The sequence below is a fragment of the Nematostella vectensis genome, chromosome 11, assembly GCF_932526225.1.
Source record: "Nematostella vectensis chromosome 11, jaNemVect1.1, whole genome shotgun sequence".
NCBI classification, from domain to species: Eukaryota; Metazoa; Cnidaria; class Anthozoa; order Actiniaria; family Edwardsiidae; genus Nematostella; species Nematostella vectensis.
Window position 1 is genome coordinate 2,718,652 of NC_064044.1, and position 22,854 is coordinate 2,741,505.

A 22,854-nucleotide genomic window follows, 5' to 3' on the forward strand; every position below is an offset into this window, starting at 1 on the left:
CTATTCTGTAATCTGTAATTATGTATTTGGCCTTTATCAATATATCGGGATTAAAATAAAACATACTTAATGATAAAAATTCTCTTTCTTGAAAATTGGTGAATTTTTTTATGTGCGCCGGTTTTAAACTCTCATAAAAATATAGCGACGGATTCGTATAGCGGGGCCCAGTTTATAACCTTCGCACAGTTTAGTTGGTAGAATTAGTCTGGCGAGCTATCAGTCTGCAAGCAAAAGTAAATAAGAACGCTTGTTCTTTAAAGGGAAACCAAAAGAAATTGATAAAATCATCCCCTTTAGGTCATATTCCATTTTTGGTTTTGTTTTGAAGCGTTCATAATTTATTTAAATAGCGACACATCTCAAAATCCCGGAGAATAATTAGGCACGCACTTTTTAAAGGCCCTAAAGTCATGCAGCCGGTCATCTATCTCTTTCTAGAGCTCCACATACCTGTGCATAAGGGATAGTTGTGCGTGTGGGGGAGATTGTTAGGGGTGGTTAGGCGTTGGAGCCTGGGGAGATATGGGAAGTAGCTAGCACCTAGTATAACCGGGATTTTACAAGAGATCTAAACCAAACTCAACAAAACTTACACACGAGGAATGCAATAAACAAAAAAAGTTTTTTTTTTAAACACGTGTTCAAAGAGATTCAAGTTCTTAGACATTTCCACGCCTTCACATTTTACCCATGAAGCAGTGCGGGTTGCTGCACCGCTGTACAAGTGCTCTCAAGTGACTTACTCTGAAAACTTTCAAAATAATAATAAAGAATCCCCCACCTGACAATGATCAGCGTGGCTCGCCTCTGTGGACACCAGTGAAACCATATCCGACTGGAATTTTTAAAACTTAAACCTGCCGAACCTTCCGAGCCTCCCCGAGACCCGGTGGATTCTTTAAATTCATCGAGGATCTCTGGTTCTGTCTGTTACATGGGGTGGAGTGGCGGGTGTCAAATGTTATCATCAGGGGGGTAGTGAGGAAATGTCACGGTAAGCACAGGCGTAGGCCAGGAAGTTATGCCTCTGAAAATTACAAGGAGCGCTAGAACATGATCGCTGTTACTGGTGCAGAGAGAGGTGATCGCATTTAGACTGATCTGTACATATTCATGGTCATCAGGTAATTGGATTCCATAGCAGCTTGAATGACTACTGAAATATTCAGACGTGATTATATGTTGTCTTTTATGGTTATAAATAGCGAATGGGACGTGATCTCAGCATTCGCTTTTAGACGTGCAAAAAGAAGGGAACTTCTTGCAGCCTCGACAAGAGACAATATCAAGGTAATTTATTCAAAAACTTACTGCAATAGCTACAAAAACAACAAACACTGGTTTCCACTTTTTTTCGCATTAATATGTGCTAAAAAAACAGATACAGTGGCACTAATACACGGCCGGATACCTTGAGCTCCTAATTTGATATTACTCCTGCTCGAATTGAAAGCCCTAACTCTTTTTGTAATTTTTCTACTCGAAAAATTGGATCTTTTCACTAACAAGGATCAATTTGTTTGTGTTACTGCGCTTTTAAATATTCTGCGAACTCTTGTCAGTAATTCCCAACTGCAAGTAAACCGCTTTCTGGCACTGTTATTTCAACTTATATAGTTATACTTTTGGTGCTTTGAGAATCGGCGTGGCTGGAAACTATTTCAATGCATGCCAATAAAAAATGCTTCTAGATTGACGGGAGTAGCTTTTCGAAAATGTCGGCGATAGGTCGCTGAAGTAAAGTCTGTAAAGTAAGTATTAAAATGTCGAATGGAAAGTGAAAGTAAATATCTTACTGACGTGTCAGAAGCGACTTTTGCATAGATTAACAATTCCTTCATAACAATGTGTAACAAGGTTTTAATGAAAAGAACATTGTTTAAACTGTCAGTCCTTTATCGCGTATTTTCTTTATTTAAGATGATAAAGAAAGCTACCCGCATCATAATATTTCTGGGTGTGTTGGTAATGCTCCAGGAAATTGACAGTTCCCATTCTTCCGCCATATCAAGAGTAAAAAAACGGGAAATTGCAAGCGACGAAGAATATGAGTGCGGTGATGATGATATGATACAAGAAGAAGAAAACAGCCAGGACATCGATGAAAATGGCGGAGGTGAGAAATATATATTTTTAATGCATCTGCGCGAAAGGATCAAATCAGAGTCCATTGAAATCTGAATTTGACAAGACTCCCTACCCCTCCCTGAAGAAAATTTGAGCCAAAACAATTCTCGTTAACTCCCCAAAAAATGCCATTCATGTCAAAGTTCTTGCGTCATCAGCTGGTCCTGATACCAGTCAACGACTATTATTTAAATATTGAGGGTTAAGAGGGTTAATATTAGAGTAATAGAGAAAAAAACGGTGTCTGTACTCTGACTTTTGTTGAAAAAGAAAAATCGAAATTGTTTCCTCCTTATCTCCTTATTAGAGTCTCATAGTGTAAAAACTCGATCCCCCCACATCTATTTTAAACAACCCACCACCCCCTCCCCCCTCCCAAAACTTCAAATTACAAGCCCCGTCTTGTTTCAATATGCTCAACAATGTTGTAGCGCTATACCATTTTCACCCTGAGTGCTTCACAGGCTCAAGCCCTGGTGGGGAAGAGCGCCTTGGATTGGCGCCACAGAAGCCCAAGACACAACAAAGCTCTAGGCGCGGTGCGTAAAGAAGTGCTTAGTAACTTATTCGTAAAAACAAATAACATTCGTAGCAACTACGTTTATCAGACAATAGAACATTTTTGTCATTTGAGCTGTAGATTCCTCTACAAAACTCCACAAAAAGCTTTTGTGGAGGCAAAGTATTGGAGTCAGCAAGAGGACGTCCCCCAGATCCACAAAGACGCATTTTCAAACGCCAAATAAGAATGAGAATTTGCTGCAGCGAAAAACAAAATCATATAATACTTATCTTCTAAAGTCGACAAAAACAGCAATAAATAAAAAAACACAATAGAACTTATCGATATAGATATGAAACATTTATGATAAAATAACTTTTTTTTAGGTGTTGTAAGATTCCTCTCAAAGATTTTCCGTCGCGTGCCAAAGACCGCTCAAGTTCTCAACATTCTCACGTCCGGCGCCTCAATGTTCCAAGCAGCTTTCCATGCGATAGGAAAATGCTGCCACACGAGTGCTTGCGATTACAGGAAAGATTTTGTCGAGCTCAAAGCAGAGGTAGAGGCACTTATGACGGAGACAGACGCCATGAGTCTGAGACGTAAGTAATAAACCAATACTCTAAAAGTAAAAGCTAAACCTTGACCCCCAGAGATTAAGAACAAACACATAATGGAGTGATTACCTTTCCCCTCCTTCTTCCCCAAAGGGTGGGTATCTTTCCCTCCTTCCCCAAAGGATGGGTATCTTTCCCTCCTTCCCCAAAGGGTGGGTATCTTTCCCTCCTTCCCCAAAGGATGGGTATCTTCCCCTCCTTCCCCAAAGGGTGGGTATCTTTCCCTCCTTCCTCAAAGGGTAGGTATCTTTCCCTCCTTCCCCAAAGGGTGGGTATCTTTCCCTCCTTCCTTAAAGTGTGGGTATCTTTCCCTCCTTCCCTTAAGGGTGGGTATCTTTCCCTCCTTCCTCAAAGGGTGGATGTCTTTCCCTCCTTCCCCTAAGGGTGGGTATCTTTCCCTCCTTCCCCAAAGGGTGGGTGTCTTTCCCTTCTTCCCCAAAGGGTGGGTATCTTTCCCTCCTTCTCCAAAGTGTGGGTATCTTTTCCTCCTTCCCCAAAGGGTGGGTATCTTTCCCTCCTTCCCCAAAGGGTGGGAGTCTTTCCCTTTTTCCCCAAAGGGTGGATGTCTTTCCCTCCTTCCCCCAAAGGATGGGTATCTTTCCCTCCTTCCCCAAAGTGTAGGTATCTTTCCCTCCTTCCCCGAAGGGTGCGTATCTTTCCCTCCTTCCCCAAAGGGTGGGTGTCTTTCCCTTCTTCCCCAAAAGGTGGGTATCTTTCCCTCCTTCCCCAAAGGGTGGGTGTCTTTCCCTCCTTCCCCAAAGGGTGGGTACCTTTCATTCCTTCCCCAAAGGGTGGGTATCTTTCCCTCCTTCCCCAAAGGGTGGATGTCTTTCCCTCCTTCCCCAAAGGTTGGGTATATTTCCCTCCTTCCCCAAAGGGTGGGTATCTTTCCCTCCTTCCCCAAAGGGTGGGTATCTTTCCCTCCTTCCCCAAAGTGTAGGTATCTTTCCCTTCTTCCCCAAAGGGTGGGTATCTTTCCCTCCTTCCCCAAAGTGTAGGTATCTTTCCCTTCTTCCCCAAAGGGTGGGTATCTTTCCCTCCTTCCCCAAAGTGTGGGTATCTTTCCCTTCTTCCCCAAAGGGTGGGTATCTTTCCCTCCTTCCCCAAAGGGTGGGTGTCTTTCCCTCCTTCCCCAAAGGGTGGATGTCTTTCCCTCCTTCCCCCAAAGGGTGGGTATCTTTCCCTCCTTCCCCAAAGTGTAGGTATCTTTCCCTCCTTCCCCAAAGGGTGGGTATCTTTCCCTCGTTCCCCAAACGGTAGGTATCTTTCCCTCCGTCCCCAAAGGGTGGGTATCTTCTCCTCCTTCCCCAAAGGGTGGGTATCTTTCCCTCCTTCCCCAAAGGGTGGGTATCTTCTCCTCCTTCCCCAAAGGGTGGGTATCTTTCCCTCCTTCCCCAAAGGGTGGGTATCTTTCCCTCCTTCCCCAAAGGGCGGATGTCTTTTCCTCCTTCCCCAAAGGGTGGGTATCTTTCCCTCCTTCCCCAAAGGGTAGGTATCTTCCCCTCCTTCCCAAAAGTGTAGGTATCTTTCCCTCCTTCCCCAAAGGGTGGGTATCTTTCCCTCCTTCCCAAAAGTGTAGGTATCTTTCCCTCCTTCCCCAAAGGGTGGGTGTCTTTCCCTACCCCTCCCTCATAGGTTGAGTACCTCCCCCCCCACACCCTCGTAGATAGGGTGGGTCTCTACTCCCACACCCATATCGTTAATTGAGGCGAGTGTTCAGCGATTGTTCTTCGTAAACAAGTCGGAAGTTCTCCTGGATGCGCTTGCGATCCTTTTGAACTGCACTTATAATTTCTGAAAAGAAATTGTTTTCTTTGTCAGTACAAAAGCAAGAAAATTGGGTTTGCCGTAGCCTTACAGCCTTTCTGCAATCGATGAAAACCATCGAAGATATTGGAAACTCTCAACTGGAATATTTAAAAACCTTGTCACCAACAGTCCGTGATCTGCTTATCGAGGCAGGGGACAAAGCGAAGGTACAATATCGAGCATTTTATAAAATGCTTTAAAATAATCCAATATAATTTTGAAATTATTTCGCCAATCGGAACGATTTTCGCTTTTAAAATTGATTTAAAAAGTGGGGAATATTTGGAAAGTCTCGATCTGCTAACTTGCAGATTCCTTAGCCTGTTCCTATACCAGAGTAACACCGTTCTTACATGCACCGCTCGACGGGAGATATTAGTGCTGATTTCTTAAAAACGCTTTTTTATGGGGGGGGGGGGGGGGGATTTAATACCAATGAAGTTGCAGTTTGCAACCTCGATTTTTCGATACATTTTAGGATCTAATTATTTATTATCGTTAACAACATTTTCTTTTTATGTCATATCTGCTCTTTTATTATAAAAAGTTTTTTTAGCTTTTCATATTGTTACTACGAATAATGACCAATGTTATATAAACAGAACAAACGTTTTTTTTTTCTTGTTTATAGAGATATATTGATAGAATGAAGAAAACGGGAGAAAATGTTGAATACATGAAGGTCGCCCAATACTACAGTTCGGCTCTAGATACAGCCATGAATATAGGGGTGCCGATGATCGCAACCTTGTCGCCGGCTACCGGGGTACTGATCAATTACGCCAAGAGAAAAATTACAGCCGTGGAAGTTAGCAAGGTTGGTACTGGGGAGTAGACGAGGACAATTTGTTTTGGTGTTGCATTTCATTATTTTCAACGAAGTAAACAACTTGATTTCAATTTCCATTTTTATCTCTGTAGTGAGTTGAATCACGCATATATAAATCAATAAGTTAAATAAAATATAATGCAATGTTATTTCTTTTTTTAATTGACCCAAATCGACCCCGATAACTCGCTCGCCCGTTTGCTAGTTAATAGAGAGCTTAAGCAAGTCAACACGAACGACATCAAAAACGGCGCGCGCGCTCACGAATTGCTAAAGAACGGCGTTGACGTCCGTGACAGGAAATCTCGAACGGCATTTTCCCTATTTTTGCGTGATTTCGAGATTTCCTGTCACGGACGTCAACGACGTTTTTCAGCAATTCGTGAGCGCGCGCGCCGTTTTTGGTGCCGTTCGTGTTGACTTGCTTAAGCTCTCTAATATGAACCAAGAGGGAGGGGAGCTTGGAACTCTGGGAAGTGTTCCCTGACGTCACAAATCTCCTCAACCACTGTTTCCTTTTTGTTTCAAGGCTTAGCCTTGCTTCGGCGTTCTTATCTTAATATAGTTATATGTTATTTTGCCTGACAGTATATATATGTTAGAAGGGAGTGGCAAAATAAATAAAACTAAACTAAAAACTAAAAAAAACGCCGGTTTTCGTGGGCTATATATTAATTTTGCAAATAACGATATTCATTTCAGTCTAAAATAAAAATGGCTGCACTACATTTAAAGTATTAAGAAAAGAGTAACTTATCCTAATAAAGAGATAACAAAAACAAAACAGAGTGACGCAAGTCGGATAAACAGTCATCAACAACTATTATAGCCTCCATTGCGGTTGTTAACTCTTACATTTGGTCACTAGCTGTCTAGAAGAAACGCGATACGCTGGAAGAACCCTACTACTCAAGCAAGCAGCCCTCAAGCTCAACAGCTTATCAAGAAAAATATGAACATCGGCTCAATTCGAACTCAGCTACGTCAAGCCAAAACTTTGAAAACTACTCTGACGCAGAAGGTTAAAAGGTTTGCACAGCTTGCCGGTAAAGGTTTCCAGGCGGCATTCGATTTAGCCAGTACAGGTAAGCATAGCCCAGAGTTAGAGTTCGACCCTTCCATGCTCGGACACCTAAGTTATTTTGCGTTCGCTAACTTGTAGTATTATTAGTGATAGTAGTAAAAAAAAAAAGGAACCGCTCGAAGCATGGGGATTTCTCGCGACCTCTTTAAAGTCAGCTTTTTACCACTGCACGTATTTTTTTTCTTTTTCAAAAAAGCAGGTTGCCGATCGACCACGAATAAGGAGAAAAACTTGAATATAATGTAGAGAGCGCGCTTTTTGAGCAAACTATCTATCAACAGGTTTCAACATTTACACGATGATCAAAGCAGAGCAGTATTGTAAAGACATAGAAACCGCAGCGAAGCAATCACGTGACAAGCTGAGGGAGACCAAGGCGATCTTTGAAGAGGGTCGTAAGAACCTGACTTCAGTACAAGCTGCTATCACACAGGCAAATATAAACACGCCGTAAACCATATTCACTAAACCACGTGAGAGCTCCCTGCATCGCGAGGCCAAAAAACTCAGTGTTCGAAGCAAACTTGTCGCCGTACTTGAACTGTTAATTTTTGGCCCCGCGGCGAAAAAGTGAGCAAACTACACGCGTTGAAATTTTTCCCACCGTGTGACCCAATCGCATATACGGAACGGTTTTCTTTCTTTTATGTTTTTGTATTACTTATTATATCTTATTATATCTTATTATCTCATAGGCATACGGAGAACTGTATTCAAACATGACTGATGACTTGACCATCAGCAATCTGGAGGAAATCCATAAGATGCTGATCGATGTATCTTCCAAATCAGATGATCACACAGATTTAGTAAGAAAGACAATAAAAATAACTATTTCAATAAGTTAGCTATTAAAGGTTTGGGGATTTCTGAGTTTTAATTTTATTTGATGATAGCAATTATCACAATGATGATGATAATGATAATAATATTAATAAAGATGATGATGATTATTATTATTATGATAATGATAATGATGGATGATAATAATTATAATAATGCTAATGATGGTGGTTATGCTGATGGGTATGATTATAATGGCGATAATGATAGTGTTTTGTGTTAGTGACGATGTTAATATGCAGTGATCTCTTTCGTTGCAATGTTATTTCAGGTAGAGATCGCTGGGAATCTACAAGTCTATGTGAATGGAGTCCATGAAGTCAGCGGGGAAGAGGCAACATTCAATTTGATCCAAAACAATCTCTTGGTACCCCTGAAGAAAGTCCCGTTCTCGATGAACTGTTACAAGAAAAAGGTTTGATAATCAGTTATCGTAAACTGTGATCACCACTTTCTATTATCCGTGCTCTATACACTACAACCAATCACATCTTATCTATTTTCCGTGCTCTATACGCTACAACCAATCACACCTTATCTATTATCTGTGCACTATACGCTACAACCAATCACACCTTATCTATTATCTGTGCACTATACGCTACAACCAATCACATCTTATCTATTATCCGTGCTCTATGCGCTACAACCAATCACATCTTATCTATTATCCGTGCACTATACGCTACAACCAATCACATCTTATCTATTATCCGTGCTCTATACACTACAACCAATCACATCTTATCTATTATCCGTGCACTATACGCTACAACCAATCACATCTTATCTATTATCCGTGCACTATACGCTACAACCAATCACATCTTATCTATTATCCGTGCACTATACGCTACAACCAATCACATCTTATCTATTATCCGTGCTCTATACACTACAACCAATCACATCTTATCTATTATCCGTGCTCTATACACTACAACCAATCACATCTTATCTATTATCCGTGCTCTATACACTACAACCAATCACATCTTATCTATTATCCGTGCACTATACACTACAACCAATCACATCTTATCTATTATCCGTGCACTATACGCTACAACCAATCACACCTTATCTATTCTCCGTGCACTATAAGCTACAACCAATCACATCTTATGTTTTATCGAGTTTTATTTTGACAAACCTTTTTTCAACACTATCGAAAATATCGCAATTCAGGCGACTAAAAAAGGTTAAACTAAACAGCTAAATAAACTAATTTTGTAATCAAATGAATAGTTATCAGTTTTTTAAAGTGAGTTTATAAATATTAACACTTGTTTTGTTTTATATCAAAAAGTTTAGTTCGTATTCTCGATTTTTCGACACCTAAAAGGCTACTTGCACACAAAAAATACTGTGTGGTATTTTTTTATTTTAATTATTTATTTATTATTATTATCATTTTTTTGGGGGGGGAGCTCCAACGTTACTACTATTTGTTGACAAAATTAGGGAACAATCAATCAATCAATCATTTTTATTTTTGCACTATTTGAATTTGAGTTAATAATTTCACAAAGTGGACTTGCCAGATTAGAAAAGATTCTAGATCACTCGATCTAGAACTCAAACTTTTCTGTTGCCAAATCCGAGAATAAACGTTCTGTGTAGATACTGTAATGCAAAAATATAAAATACTGCAAAAATATTTTTGTTCTTTCGGGTTGTCACCCCTTCCGGTCCGAGGAGATGTCTTATGCTTTATCTGTCCGGAGCCCATCAAAGGGTGCAGAGGCAGAGAGAACAGACCAAAATGAAGGATTAACAGAATTTAAAAGACTTATCTGGAAGGACGGAATACAGGAGAAATTGAAAGAGATTTTAGTTTCTAATGATATGCAACAAAAACTAAGCGACGCACTTAAAAACAATAGCACAGAAACAATGACCGCTCAATTTACGCAAGCGCTTAAAGAGGCATGCGAGGCGGCGGGCATGAAGTATCAAAACACAAAAAATGTAAACAATCAGAACAACAAACCATGGTTTGACGAGGAATGTAAAACAGAAAAAGAAAACATTCGCTCGCTTGGATACCGAACCTCGAAAGAACCAAACAATCATTCTTTAAGAGATGCTCTGAATCGGAAAAGACAAAAAATGCAAAAGGCAAAGTAAGAAAAGGTGCCATGAATAAAATATATATATGTATATCTATATCTATCTATCTATCTATCTATCTATCTATCTATCTATCTATCTATCTATCTATCTATCTATCTATCTATCTATCTATCTATCTATCTATCTATCTATCTATCTATCTATCTATCTATCTATCTATCTATCTATCTATCTATCTATCTATCTATCTATCTATCTATCTATCTATCTATCTATCTATCTATCTATCTATCTATCTATCTATCTATCTATCTATCTATCTATCTATCTATCTATCTATCTATCTATCTATCTATCTATCTATCTATCTATCTATCTATCTATCTATCTATCTATCTATCTATCTATCTATCTATCTATCTATCTATCTATCTATCTATCTATCTATCTATCTATCTATCTATCTATCTATCTATCTATCTATCTATCTATCTATCTGTCGCACCCCCCCCCCCCCCCTGGGTACGGGCCTGGGGTGTTAATAACGAAGTGTATTCTATTAACAGAACAATGCAATGAACGCAGTATTGGACGGATGCAAATCTGGGCTAGATAAGACGCTCGACAAGCTACTTGAGGAAAATTTCGATACAAGTAACGATGAAGACAATACATGCCATGAGAAAATCGGCGAATACATCAATAAGGTAGGATGGTAGTTGGAGAAAATATATACAGGTCATAAAGTCTATTTGACCTTCTTTTGAAGCGATCTCACAAAAAACAGTTTTCTTTTTCTCGCGCTTGATAATAAGTCAAATACCTAGTCACTTTGCTTCAGATGGGGAACTTCGCCCATAGAAGAAGCGTTCTTCTACGTGGAAGGTTTCAATTAAGCTCGTATTCCTTTATTCTTCTTTCACCTTAGATTGTTCGGCATGCGTAAGGATTAGACAGATTTCAATTCGCATGATACAAGTGTATTATATTAGACCAGGAACGTATTATTTAAAGCCGCATTGTCACCAATTAATTTCCGAAGGGCCGTCGGTAACCTCAACCGACAAGAGTCTATTTGAATCTGCTCAAGCCATCCGGTCTGAATTATCAGTCACATGTTCAAAGAAACTTCCAATAGACACACTGCTTTCAATAAGTAAAGCAAATATTTGTAATTCATCAGCTGGTATGATACAGTGGGTACTGTAGTATACCTTTAGAAAAGTGTATTGCGAAATGATACCGTTTGCAGTCCTCAATATAAAATTATATCAACATTAACGCTAAGGGAAGGGGGATCTGGGAAAAACTCTACCCCTCCTTTAAGTCGAGGACGATCCGCAACAAAACAGAATCATTTTTGAAGTATTTTTGAAGGTGATCAAGAGAGTGCAACCAAAAAGAGATCAATTTGTTTAAGAAACAATAAAGATAAGAAGATAAGGGATAGTGCTACAAAGCTATAAAAACATCGCTACAAAGTGAGATGATAAAAAAAACATATTAGGAAAAGGAATAATTAGATACCAGCTGTTTATCATAGGTGCAAAATGAAATAGTTGAATTAAAATTTTAAAAAACCTGTGACCCCCTCCCCCCCCCCACCCAACCCACCCACCTATTGTAGAATGGTATCCAAACGGGTTATCAAATTGATCCATATTAACATTTTTTACACAGGATGTGGTCAAGCAAGTTTGGACCGGAATGGCCAAGAACAAAAACTTTAATGAAGTCTGTATCTTGAATAGCGACCCTTTTATTGCCCTTATTTGCGGCCAGAAGAGTGACGGCTATAACGCTAAGGCCATCGCTAGAGGAAAGGCTCCTGTGGTAAGAAGAACGAGTCGTGTGTCGTAAGGTCTTGTTCCACATCGAACCTTTCCGTGCTATGTCTAGTGATGTAGTCTGTGGAGTCCCTTTGTGCTGAATAAAAGGGAACTGATACAACAATAGACGGCAAAGAGACGTTATATTATCTTTCAGGTTATCATAGTTCTTATTTCTGCCTTAGCAAAAAATGATAGTTGGGTTTAGAGCGCGAGAACGTTACGTTACTCATGTCGTGGTATGAATAGCCCTTGAGTCTGCTACTAACACGCGCGTACACAAGGGGAGGGGGGGGGGGCAAATAGCGGGTCATTTCTTTATAAAGGAGTGTTCAAATAGTATGCTTTTTTCATATGATACCTAATGACCCACTGTTTTCTGGCTGTAGCTTCTGCTTTCTTTTCATATTTTTAAAACTGACTAAGATTTAAAGCATTCTTCTCCTTTAGAAAGGTGGGGATCTCAACACAACAAACTCCCGGGTAAATTTTTTTGTCGTCAAAGAATAAGAAACTCGGGTTTCTAATTAAATTAAATCTAATTAAAATAAACAAGTTATAAAAAGCGTGTGGGCGTAGCACAAAGTTTCAAAACGAGGTCCTCTGGTACCGCTATTTACAGGCTAGAATAGAAAAAGCAAAAAATCTTAAATGTTAATTTCAATTACTCCATTAAACGATTTGCTGTACATTTATTCACAGGATGCCGTTCAGAGGATCATGGACAAATGTTCAGCGCCAAAGGATATACACCCAAATGACGTTGAAACTATTTGCGGAATGAAGCGCATTCGCGTGTCACTTCAAGACGTGAAAAATTTATTAAAGCACAAGAATTTTCCAGAGAGTGCTTTGAGGGAGGCCTACAATAACTGTTAATCTTAGAGTCTCTACCAGCTGCCATTTTGTTACATTATTTGCGAAAGATATAATTTTCATCCATTGAATTTGGGTTGAAATATAAAATCTTTGTTTGAAGTTTCTAAAATGATAACAAACGGTGTGGCTTGTATTGTAAGGGCTTCTTAAGATAACCAGGAAATGACAAAATTCAACAGGAACACGTATTTACTCAGAATGGAAAAGAAAGAATAAATATAAAATAAAAACTATACATGTTAAATAAAATAACTAGCTTTCAGAAAATTCTATAAAATAGAATGTAAAACTCTCTTTGAAAAACCAGGGATGTTTCTTTTAGAAAATAAAACCCTTGGGTTTCCAAGAATGATGTTAAACGAGAAATGAAGAAAGGTTTGCAGCATGAAAATGATTATTTATTCTTCAGTTAGTTCGATAAAAGACAAGGCAACTGGGCTATAATCCGACACTCGTGGGTACACTCGTGTAACAAACACTTGTGAAATGATTTTACCTTTTAAAAGTTACGCAGCTTTTCCCCTCTTAAAGATTTATTGCATCACCTTTTGAGAACCTTTCCACCGACTCCCCTCCCCCCCCCCGCTCCGCCCCTCCCCCCCCCTCTCCGCATGCTTGGCTTAATGCACCCATCCCTCAAGATTCATAAAACGTATTCAGTATTTGTTTTCGAGCAATTTTACTTGAAATATTTGCTTTTATCTGTATATATGACGTCACATTATGACGTCACGGGGTAACGTCATCATAATAGTCAGCACACCTGTGGTGGTCAACTTGGCAAATATCAGACCCTAAAGACTTTCTAAATAAAAGGCTTTTATGGTTTATTCAATTTTCCTTAGCAACAGATGTCAGTACACCCTTAAACATTTTGCGTTGAAAGTTATTACATTTCGCGTTAAGATTTTTTTCGTTGGAAGTTGTTACATTTCCCGTTGAGATTATATTTTGTGTTAGTTAATACATTTTTGGGCGTAACATTTTCTCGAGACCATGCTCTAATATCACTGCTAAATTACTACATCTTTAATACTAGCAAACCAAACGCGGTTTACAATGTGGTCCGTAAGGAAGAAAAAAATGTTCTCCTTTTTTTGGTTCCTTTCAAAAGTCAAAGTAATGGACATCAATACAACTAGCAGGAAAAAGGTAAATCTTTATTATGCTTTTAATCTTTAAATCTTTAAATGAGGTATAATTGCATTTAGCTGAGACTTATGTTGCAATTAATTAAAGGCCGTGAGATATTGGGCCTTGACTACTGTGTGGGGTAGACTATTCCACATAGGGATACATAGGGTGAGTTTGGGTGCTTCACGAGTAAAAGACGAAAAACAGGGTACCTTATCATCATATCATTATCATCATTATTATTGATTTTCAACACTGCATTTTGATAAATTGAAAAGGAGAACTCCAGGAATAGTCACGGGGTAGCAGATTAAAAAAGGCTATTTATTCACTCTTTTCTTGCCTTACAAATCAGCGATACATGACCAACACAAGGCTTCTGTAATTAGGGATCTCGTGAAATTGTTCATGTGAAGTATAAATTTTGTGGTCTCACTAAAAATGATGTAAAGCAGCAAGCCGAAAACTTGAGCAATTCATTGATTTTTCTTCGATTTATCAAAATGAGCAAAACTACCAGATAATAAGGTTAAAAATGCCCATGATTACCCATGATTTCTTAACTGGTATCTATCAATATTTATGATAGCGTACCTGTAGGCAGATTTAGCCGATCTCTATCGACAGTTTGCATTTTTAACTGTTTCTTGATTGTATTTGTAAAAGATTTTGAAAATTACACATAAAAATCAAAAAGTATAGAAACTAATTTTTTTTTACAAAAAATAGAGAAAAAATAGAGATTAAGTACAAATTACGAAATATTGATATCATCAATTACATTTCAGAAAAAAATCGTTTTTGAGGGCTTAGAATATATCATGAGCCGATCACTAGTAGGGGCATTTTTCTAAACTATCTTTTTCTCGTGGTTTTATAAAATTATACTATTTTGTGAGAGACAGACTAGTTTCTTGATAAGCATTGGGATTGGGACAAAAAATAATCTCGACCAATCATAGATCGGTGAGGTTATGAAAATGAACCAATCAGAAATCGCGCTTGCGGTCACGTGCTTCTACCGAACGCTACGTTTTTAGCTCCTCAAGTACCGTGAATGAGCCACCCGCAGACCAGCGCAAATCAAGGTTAGGGCACGTGTCGCTTGGAGAGAGATAGTCATAACTACGCACAGTCATAACTTGTGCGACAGCCAAGACTAAACATGAAGCTGTGTGTGTTTTTTCTCGTGTTTTGCCTTGTATTGATAACGGTTTTGGCTACCGAGGAAGATAACAAGGAGTCTAAAGAAGAAAAATCGACGGATGTGGAGAAAAAAGAGGAAGAGGAAGATGGCAAAGTAGAAGTCGTCGAGGAGAAAGCTGCCGAGGAGGTGAAAGTCACTAAGTCAAAAGGCAAGAAGAAAAAGAGCAAGAAACCTAAGAAAGGAAAAAAGAAGAAGATAGTTAAAGTTATAGAAGAAGAGGAAGATGAAGAAGAGGAGGAAGACCCTAATGCCAAGATTGAAGTAGAAGAAACGTTCGTGCCGTCGGATTGCGAGAACAAAACGAAAGTCGGCGACCACGTCGTCGTGCATTATACCGGTTGGATGCAGGACGGATCTCTTTTCGACACGACTCGGGACCACAGAAAGGGGTATCAACCTTTCGAGTTCACCATCGGCGGAGGGACAGTCATCAAGGGGTTCGAGCAGGGTGTGACGGGCATGTGTGTGGGTCAAAAGAGGAAAATAGTAATTCCTCCAGCCCTTGCTTACGGCAAGAAGGGCTCCGGCGATGTACCAGGTAACCTCGACCTCAGTAAGTAGACCATATAGGGACCAGCCTAGGAATGTCTGAACTATAAAACACCAACTATTCCGAACACGGTGTCTAACAATGGACCCGATGGTGTCTGCAATAGCCAACTTTGACTATAACTTCCAGTCTAACTTACTTTACTCGCTTTAGACAGCTAGACTAGAACAAGGGTTTGCGTTCAGTAAGAATAGCCTCGGTATATACGTAGCTGTCTAACGCCATGACGTACTTACATTAACCAAGCAAACATAATATAATAATAAGTATAGGAGAATGTGGTAGATTTTTGGGCAAATCTACGGCCTGTCCGTTCACGATACCAGTAACTGTATGATCATCATAATAGAATTGTGTGTATACACCCATTTCAAATAAGGTTGCACCCGGAGAATCCACGTATCGTAACCCGCAGTGCTTCATGGGTATCAAATATATAAGCAAATAACCGTAAATAAAAACAATCTCGCTTTCTAAAGCTATAGAATTCTTGTCCCTGTGAACATTCGCCTGGCTTTCAGATGCCAGCATTCAGCCATTTATACGCTACCCATGAAGCACTGCAGATTACGATACATTGATTTTCTGAGTGTAACGTTATTTGAAAAAGGTGTACAAATTTTGGCCAATCCACAGCCTGCCTATTCTAAATAAAAGTAACACAAGTTATTGTATTTCAGCGAACACGACCCTGACGTACAACCTTGAGCTGTTCGATGTGCGCAAACCGCCCCCTCACTCAGATATGTTCTCCCACATGGATGAGAACGGCGACCGCAAGCTATCACGTGAGGAGGTCTCCGCATACATGCGCAAACAGGCCGAGGCGCAGTTCGCCCCTACTTACGACCAGGTATGCGCATGCGTGATCATCCCCCCCTCCCCCAACCTTTTTTAAGTGAAAGGGACTAAAACTCTCCCAGAATTACACGTGACCTTAAAGCAAAAAAAAAGGCGTGTGTATGTAAAAGGCGTGTGTGTGTTTTTTTTCTTTGCATTTTACCAGTTGGTTATTTCGGCAATTTTTCGAGGAAAAAGAGAAAAGTAAATTCAAAGTTTCCTGTGAGGAGGATTTTCGGATTATAAGTTCGAAAATAGACAGCAGAATCCCCCCTCCCCCACACACCCTGCAAAGGCGTAACTGCGTAACAAATCGTAACTGTTTGTTGTTATAGCGCTGGCAGCACCACCATGAGCGCATGGTGGATAACGTGTTCGAATACGAGGACCACGATGAAGATGGACACATTTCGCACGAGGAGTTCAGTGGGCCGAAAATACAGGGGATGCACCACGATGAGTTTTAATAAGGCCCCCAGGTCCTCATACTCTACGGGGGCCCTGTGTTTTATACCACAGGGAAACCAGATAAGAATTAATGGATTTTTTAAATTAAAGAGTGGGAAACAGCATGGGTCGGGGGAGCAGAATAAAGGAGTCGCCATTCGCAGGCGAAAGCCAAATGTATTATAATATAGTGCATCTAAATTTCCAATGAATCATGTTCAGCGACCAAGCTCTTTCTCTCTTCCACTGCAAAGGCCACGCCAGCAGGAAAATATCCGAAAAGATTTCAAACAAATTGATACAATATATTGAAATTACCTTATTATAATATTAAAACTATTACGCAAAAAGATGTCACAAATCACGATGACCTCGAAATAAAGTTTTTATTATGTTTATTGTGGTATTGTTCTCTTAGTAAGTAATACCCCCCCTCCACCTAGATTCAGCACAGACTGAAAACGAGACCATTTCACGTGCCAACCTGATAAGCCCACTCTCGTTAGTTGATAAGTAGGCCTCATATTCCCGTATGGCCCGCTCAGAAACATCATAACACTTTGCGAATCGTCTCAATTTTTTCTATCACTTTATGGCTTGCGAGCTCGATCAACAAGGTCTATGCATCGAGATGCCATGCTTTAAGACCTTGTACCGCAATAGGTACTTGCCACGAAAAAGCAATGTTACACAGCACGTCATGTCACAACATTGTCACGCAACAGGCCATTGTCACGCAACAGACCATTGTCACAAGCCAACGTCACCCAACAGACCATTGTCACGCAACCGACCTTTGTCACAAGCCATTGTCACGCAACAAGCCATCGTAGTGCAATACGTAGGTCACGCTACTTTGAACATATTAGAAAAACATGTATATCAGGCCCTTAATAAAACATTCAGACATAAAAAAATGAACCAAAGATAGCATCTGGTAACTCACTCGCTGCTCTAAAAGACCTCACGCCTTTGAAGGGCCCTGGGGAAAAATCATGGTTTTACCATGATTAAAAACCCTTTGACATATTTATAATTATAACAGGTTAAAACAATGTTCAAGTTGATAACGTCAGTTTTTTGCTTCCATTTCAGTTGTGTTTTCTGTAATTTCATTTGAGGCATCTGATTCTTTGGACGACTGGGTGTTGGAGAATAATTTCATTTTGATTGGAGCAAAGTTCTTCATGTCACAGTTCCAGATTCTTCAGAATATAAAAAAAAATATCAGTATGGCTATCGTAAAATTGTAAAAATAAACAAACTAAACTGAAATAAGCAGAAAGTATACATACTTGAAAAGCTCAAAGTTTTTTGCAGATGTCAGATCAGGGATTTCTAGAGATAAAAGAAAGATTTAAAATTTGCTCATCTATCTTAAGTTTTTATGCAGCCTGAACAGCAGGTTATATTTGAAGCTAAAAACTTTTATAAATTAAGCATCTTAATTTTTTATCTATTTTTGTGACTTTTTTAAGACCTTGTTCATCTTGTATAAAATTCCTGTGGCAAACCAAGAATCGTACAATATCTTTGACAGTTACTCAAATGAAGCCATTAATTTCTGACCTAACCCTGTAGAGGCTAACATTCTGGGAAGTGGAGGGTAAGCCCCAGTTGTTTCTTACATTTGCATAAGGAAAGGAGTCAGCATTTCCTTGCAAGTTTTTCAAAAATCCTGTCACTATTAGACAGCAGCTGGCTAAAGCTAGAAAGTACACTGTACTTACTTACCAAGGCCTCCAGTTGAGAAAAGCTCTCTCTCAACTTTAATGATGGTTCTCATGGCATCCTCTTTGTTGACATGCATTCTCTGGCGACCTTTGACAACATTGTTGAGCTCCTCAATCTTCTGGAGCTCATCGTCAAACCGGTGTAGATACCTGGAAATTATAACAAGGAAATAAAGTGAGGGTCATGCTAATAAAAGGACATCTTCATGCATTGATAACAGAGTTGTACCTAAGGTTGCTCCAAACAATTGTTATGCCACCCCTGATCCCTTTTACTCTGTATATACTTCCACAAATGACAATAATACACAAATGCAAGTATTTACCTATGAATCACCTAGTTCTTGGTTCATGATTCATACAATACTTACATTTCAATCAAGTCCCGGACCTCCTGTGCCGTATATCTTGTCTTGGTGTCATCAATATGCTCATAAAACCACCGACATTTATCACCAACTACAGAACAGAGATATTATACAGAGGACTATACTGAGAGAGAGAGAGAGAAAGTGGAGCCCCATGTGACAAAGCTGCTCGTGTAGGTGTTCTTATCAAACATGCCAAGAGTTAAGAAAAATCAAGTTTTTTTTCTCTTAGTGTCTCTAAAGTGTCCTTAAAATAAAGAGTAAATCCTCACCTTTCACCTCAAGCATGTGTGTTCTTTCATCTTTTTTTCTGAAACAAAAACAGGGTGTTCTTTTTTAGACTCAGATTAACCCATTGACTCCTGGCTATTTTTAAGCTGAATTTACAAAAAAAAAAAAAAAAACAGACCAAATACAGATTCCTTCCCCCCTATTTTGAGTTTTATACAGCCCGTCAAAGTCAAACACTGCGCTGCACCCAGACAGCGGTATCCTAGCTTTCCAACAGTGCTTTTCGGCACCATTTTTAATACCTTGTCGTTCTGCTTATGCAAGCACAAGTTGATGGTTGCTTGTATTTTTCATAAAAAATACAGCTATAAGCATATTTGGAGAGTGTCGTAGGACATCTTGAAGTACATTGGGGCATAATTGAGTGCTGTGCTTATGGATATTTGCAAGCAAAGGTGGATTCATGGTGTTGTTATTTCTTGTTTGGCATTGCCTGGATAAGAAAATAATTTTCTAATGAATCACCACAGCTCTTCTAAATGCTTTCTTTTCTGAAACCAAATTGATTCCAAAATTGTTTACTCTGCTATTCTGGGCCTTTATGACCTGGAAATGATTTGTTTGGCTTTGAGGTGAAAAGACTTATAAAAAACCATCTGACTTTGCGGAGAGGAGTGTTGACTGGCCCTCCTCTTGTGAATTTTTCCCTGGATCTCCCAGAATGCTTTGCAATCCATGATGGCATCCATGTGGTTTCACAAGCCTTCAAGGAGTGGACATTGTGTTTTGAGGCCATGGAAATTACCCTGGAGGTTCAGAATAAAGGTATCTATTTGTGTCTTGAGCTGTGTTTGCTAATCTCTCTCCCTTGTGTTGTATTTCGAGCGCTTTGTTGAGAGGGCTGATTCTGCTTTTTTTTTTCCTTGTTCCATTTGAAGTTTGTCAAAGAACCTGAGCTATTATTTGGCTAAAGAGTACAGTAGTTGCTATCACATTGGTTGGATGTATATCTTCAAGACCATTCATCCCTTAGACTGATGCCTGAGTATCTTCATCTTGTTGTGTTTATTTTGCATTTATGAATTTTTTGAGTTGTGGGTACCTCTCAAAGCCGGTACAGGCCGGTTGAGGGGTCATATGTTAAAGTCTTTCCTTTTCATCTAGTACACATTCAAAAAGTGGCTACCTTGACAAAAGCAGCCACAAACAAAGTGCAATAAAATGTAATAATGAATTATGCACTTGCATATTTTTTTAGGAATGGTATTAGCTTATGAACCAAACATATTTTTGGAGGCAGGGGGGGGGGGGGGGGGGGGGGGGAATTTGGGCTCTGGGTTGCCCCCAGCATTTTTGTAATTCGTGACATTTCCACAAGCTTTTCTTTGCGATTCCTAAGTGCGATTTCCTCAGCGAAAGGTTCAGTACAAACATAACAGATTACAGATAAGGGTCTATAATTTTAGCCAGAATCTCGTCCACCACTTTGCTTATTACCTCTGCAGTTTCTCGTCGCGATGGGCAGATCTAGCGAGCTGGGACGCCTTCCTTGAATTTGGATGAATAGCTTTCTTGATTTGGCTACGAACTTTGAACGCTTTCGGCTGGAATGGGACCAAACGCGAGGTTAATTCGCGTGGTAAAACGATGTGGTATTTGTAAAAATAGAACGTCCATTTTTTGGTAAAAAATCGGATGTCGAGCGAAAATAAGAACGCATTAACATCTATTTCCATCAGTAAGGATAACAACCAAAAAAAATGCAATTGGAGTTCAAAAAATGACAATTACATGGAAAATTGGCCCAAATTCTTACCATTTTGTGATGTATCTGTACTCAGTTTGCTAATGTTTTGAATTTTCTATATTATCACGTGTCTCTACGCGCCCGCCATTTGCTCGGCACACAGCTGGAGCGCATGCGTAGTATAATGCTGTAAGCAAGATGGCCGCCTCTGTGAGAAACGCGCTGCGAACTGCAAATAAGATAAATGATGCTCTTCTGCCTCAGTTTGAAAACTTGAAACAGCGAAAGATAGGTAGAAGTGCTTTTGCAGTTTATGTCGACTACAAGGCAGTCTTTGTGGATTTTTTCAAAGGCGCTCGAAGCAAGCCTTTGCGGACAAGTCTTGGCCTAGGTCTTCTTGGTTTTGGGTATGTCGTGTATTTAAACAACCCTGACGATGATTCCTACAACGATACACTACTCGACAACGCTAACGAACTTCTACAAGTGGGAGAGCGAATTAGAAATCCTTCATCGGATGTGTATACACAGGAAATGCTACAGCTTTTTTATCAAGGAAAACTACGAAGGCAAAGTTTTGGGCTTTTTTCGTTGATGATGCAAACAGAATTCGGTAAAGATTGTGACTTGTACGAGCAACACTGCTATTACACGAAGACACGCTGGGTGGATTTGTGGAAATATGTAAGGGACTTTGGTATTTTGGGGCACTGGTACAAACTAGAGACAGCAATGATTGACTATGATGTAAACCAAGAGGACCTAGATGGTTTGGTGGATGATTTGACCGAACAGAACACTTTATCTAAGAAGATAATGAGATACGGCAAATACTGCATGGACAGTTTTCTGCAATGGGGGTATGGTTTAATATACAGCCAAGACCCACAACAGTCAGCTTCTTTTTAAATTGCAAAATGGAATATTCTTTAGGCTGCAGAATAAATATTAAACAGAGAGTTCTATGATACCACTCAAAATGTCTGCAAATATTAAATCATCCTATGTCTTGACAGTGCTTAGCTTTTGTCAAAACACAAATTGGAATACCAGTCTTGATGCATTTGCTTTGATTACATGATAATAATTTTAATCTCAATTCTTGAAAAATATTGTGGTTTTTTAAATTATAAATTCAGTACGGTAGGATGGTCATTATTCTTTAGTATCATTTCTTAAAAAGTTAGTTAACATTGAAAGCAATTGATGATAGTGTAACCAGGGGGTGCACCCCTCCCCTCCTCCGCCAGAGACTGGGTACTTTCCTTTTAACACATTGACCCCTCAACCGGCCTGTACCGACTTTGAGACGTACTGTACCTACAACCCCAAAAATTCATAGATGCAAAATAAACACAACAAGATGAAGATACTCAGGCATCAGTCTAAGGGATAAATGGTCTTGCAGATATGCATCCAACCAAAGTGTTGGCATCTACTCTAAGCCAAATAATAGCACAGGTTCTTTGACAAATTTCAAAGCGAACAAGAAAAAAAAAGCAGAATCACCCCTCTCAATAAAACGCTCAAAATACAACACAAGAGAGAGAGATCAGCAAACACAGCTCAAGACACAAATAGATACCTTTATTCTGATCCTCCAAGTTTATTTCCATGGCCTCAACACAATGTCCACTCCTTGAAGGCCTGTAAAACCGCTTGGATGCCTTTACAGATTGCAAAGCATTCTGGGAGATCCAGGGAAAAATTCACGAGGGGAGGGCCAGTCAACATTCCTCTCCTCAAAGTCAGATGTTTTTTTATAAGTCTTTTCACCCCGAAGCCAAACAAATCAATTCCAGGTCATTTAGACCCAGAATAGCAGTGTAAACAATTTTGGAATCAATTTGGTTCCAAAAAAGACAGCATTTAGGAGAGCTGTGGTGATTCATTAGAAAATTATTTTCTCAACCAGGCAAAGCCAAAGAAGAAAATATCACCATGAATCCACCTTTGCTTGCAAATATCCATAAGCAAAGCACTCAATTATGCCCCAATA

At 39.5% G+C, this 22,854-nt stretch overlaps 4 protein-coding genes across 5 annotated transcripts; 3 read left to right on the plus strand and 1 right to left on the minus strand.

The window, feature by feature from the left end:
• Window positions 1–1,014: 1,014 nt before the first annotated feature.
• On the plus strand, window positions 1,015–12,989 carry LOC116613554. The gene is made up of 14 exons (XM_032374118.2): window positions 1,015–1,127; window positions 1,209–1,293; window positions 1,924–2,119; window positions 2,595–2,669; window positions 3,019–3,234; window positions 5,071–5,225; window positions 5,690–5,875; window positions 6,756–6,972; window positions 7,253–7,404; window positions 7,667–7,780; window positions 8,086–8,229; window positions 10,457–10,597; window positions 11,571–11,723; window positions 12,422–12,989. Exons 1-14 carry the CDS (start codon window positions 1,117–1,119, stop codon window positions 12,596–12,598), a joined length of 2,022 nt encoding a protein of 673 aa, XP_032230009.1. The 5' UTR covers window positions 1,015–1,116; the 3' UTR covers window positions 12,599–12,989.
• Window positions 12,990–14,801: 1,812 nt separating this feature from the next.
• On the plus strand, window positions 14,802–17,172 carry LOC5505758 (peptidyl-prolyl cis-trans isomerase FKBP14). Of its 2 annotated transcripts, none has more exons than XM_032374107.2 (3): window positions 14,802–15,492; window positions 16,170–16,342; window positions 16,665–17,172. In XM_032374107.2, the coding sequence occupies exons 1-3, from the start codon at window positions 14,898–14,900 to the stop codon at window positions 16,794–16,796; spliced, it is 900 nt and encodes a 299-aa protein (XP_032229998.1). In that variant the 5' UTR covers window positions 14,802–14,897; the 3' UTR covers window positions 16,797–17,172. The 2 variants fall into 2 exon arrangements, with proteins under 2 accessions (XP_032229998.1, XP_032229999.1); XM_032374108.2 differs by having other exon boundaries at window positions 14,803–15,477.
• On the minus strand, window positions 17,144–21,032 carry LOC5505772 (translation machinery-associated protein 16). The gene is made up of 7 exons (XM_001626485.3): window positions 20,925–21,032; window positions 20,606–20,712; window positions 19,150–19,187; window positions 18,881–18,968; window positions 18,511–18,659; window positions 18,072–18,114; window positions 17,144–17,981 (listed from the first exon to the last, which is right to left on the minus strand). The coding sequence occupies exons 1-7, from the start codon at window positions 20,925–20,927 to the stop codon at window positions 17,849–17,851; spliced, it is 561 nt and encodes a 186-aa protein (XP_001626535.2). The 5' UTR covers window positions 20,928–21,032; the 3' UTR covers window positions 17,144–17,848.
• LOC5505773 (mitochondrial import inner membrane translocase subunit Tim29) lies at window positions 21,022–22,190 on the plus strand. Its single transcript, XM_001626469.3, has one exon. The coding sequence runs from the start codon at window positions 21,054–21,056 to the stop codon at window positions 21,762–21,764; it is 711 nt and encodes a 236-aa protein (XP_001626519.2). The 5' UTR covers window positions 21,022–21,053; the 3' UTR covers window positions 21,765–22,190.
• Window positions 22,191–22,854: the final 664 nt, after the last annotated feature.

What these genes read in the sequence shown, in the direction of transcription:
- LOC116613554 (XM_032374118.2), top strand. An exon ending in CGACAAGAGACAATATCAAG is followed by an intron (nt 1,294 to 1,923) that starts GTAATTTATTCA and finishes TCTTTATTTAAG; the next exon opens with ATGATAAAGAAAGCTACCCG. An exon ending in TACAAGCTGCTATCACACAG is followed by an intron (nt 7,405 to 7,666) that starts GCAAATATAAAC and finishes ATTATCTCATAG; the next exon opens with GCATACGGAGAACTGTATTC.
- LOC5505758 (XM_032374107.2), top strand. Translation starts at nt 14,898, where the DNA reads ATGAAGCTGTGTGTGTTTTTTCTCGTGTTTTGCCTTGTATTGATAACG. An exon ending in ACCAGGTAACCTCGACCTCA is followed by an intron (nt 15,493 to 16,169) that starts GTAAGTAGACCA and finishes ATTGTATTTCAG; the next exon opens with CGAACACGACCCTGACGTAC. An exon ending in TCGCCCCTACTTACGACCAG is followed by an intron (nt 16,343 to 16,664) that starts GTATGCGCATGC and finishes TTGTTGTTATAG; the next exon opens with CGCTGGCAGCACCACCATGA.
- LOC5505772 (XM_001626485.3), bottom strand. An exon ending in GTCCGGGACTTGATTGAAAT is followed by an intron (nt 18,660 to 18,880) that starts GTAAGTATTGTA and finishes TATAATTTCCAG; the next exon opens with GTATCTACACCGGTTTGACG. An exon ending in TTTCTCAACTGGAGGCCTTG is followed by an intron (nt 18,115 to 18,510) that starts GTAAGTAAGTAC and finishes TTTTATCTCTAG; the next exon opens with AAATCCCTGATCTGACATCT.
- LOC5505773 (XM_001626469.3), top strand. Translation starts at nt 21,054, where the DNA reads ATGGCCGCCTCTGTGAGAAACGCGCTGCGAACTGCAAATAAGATAAAT.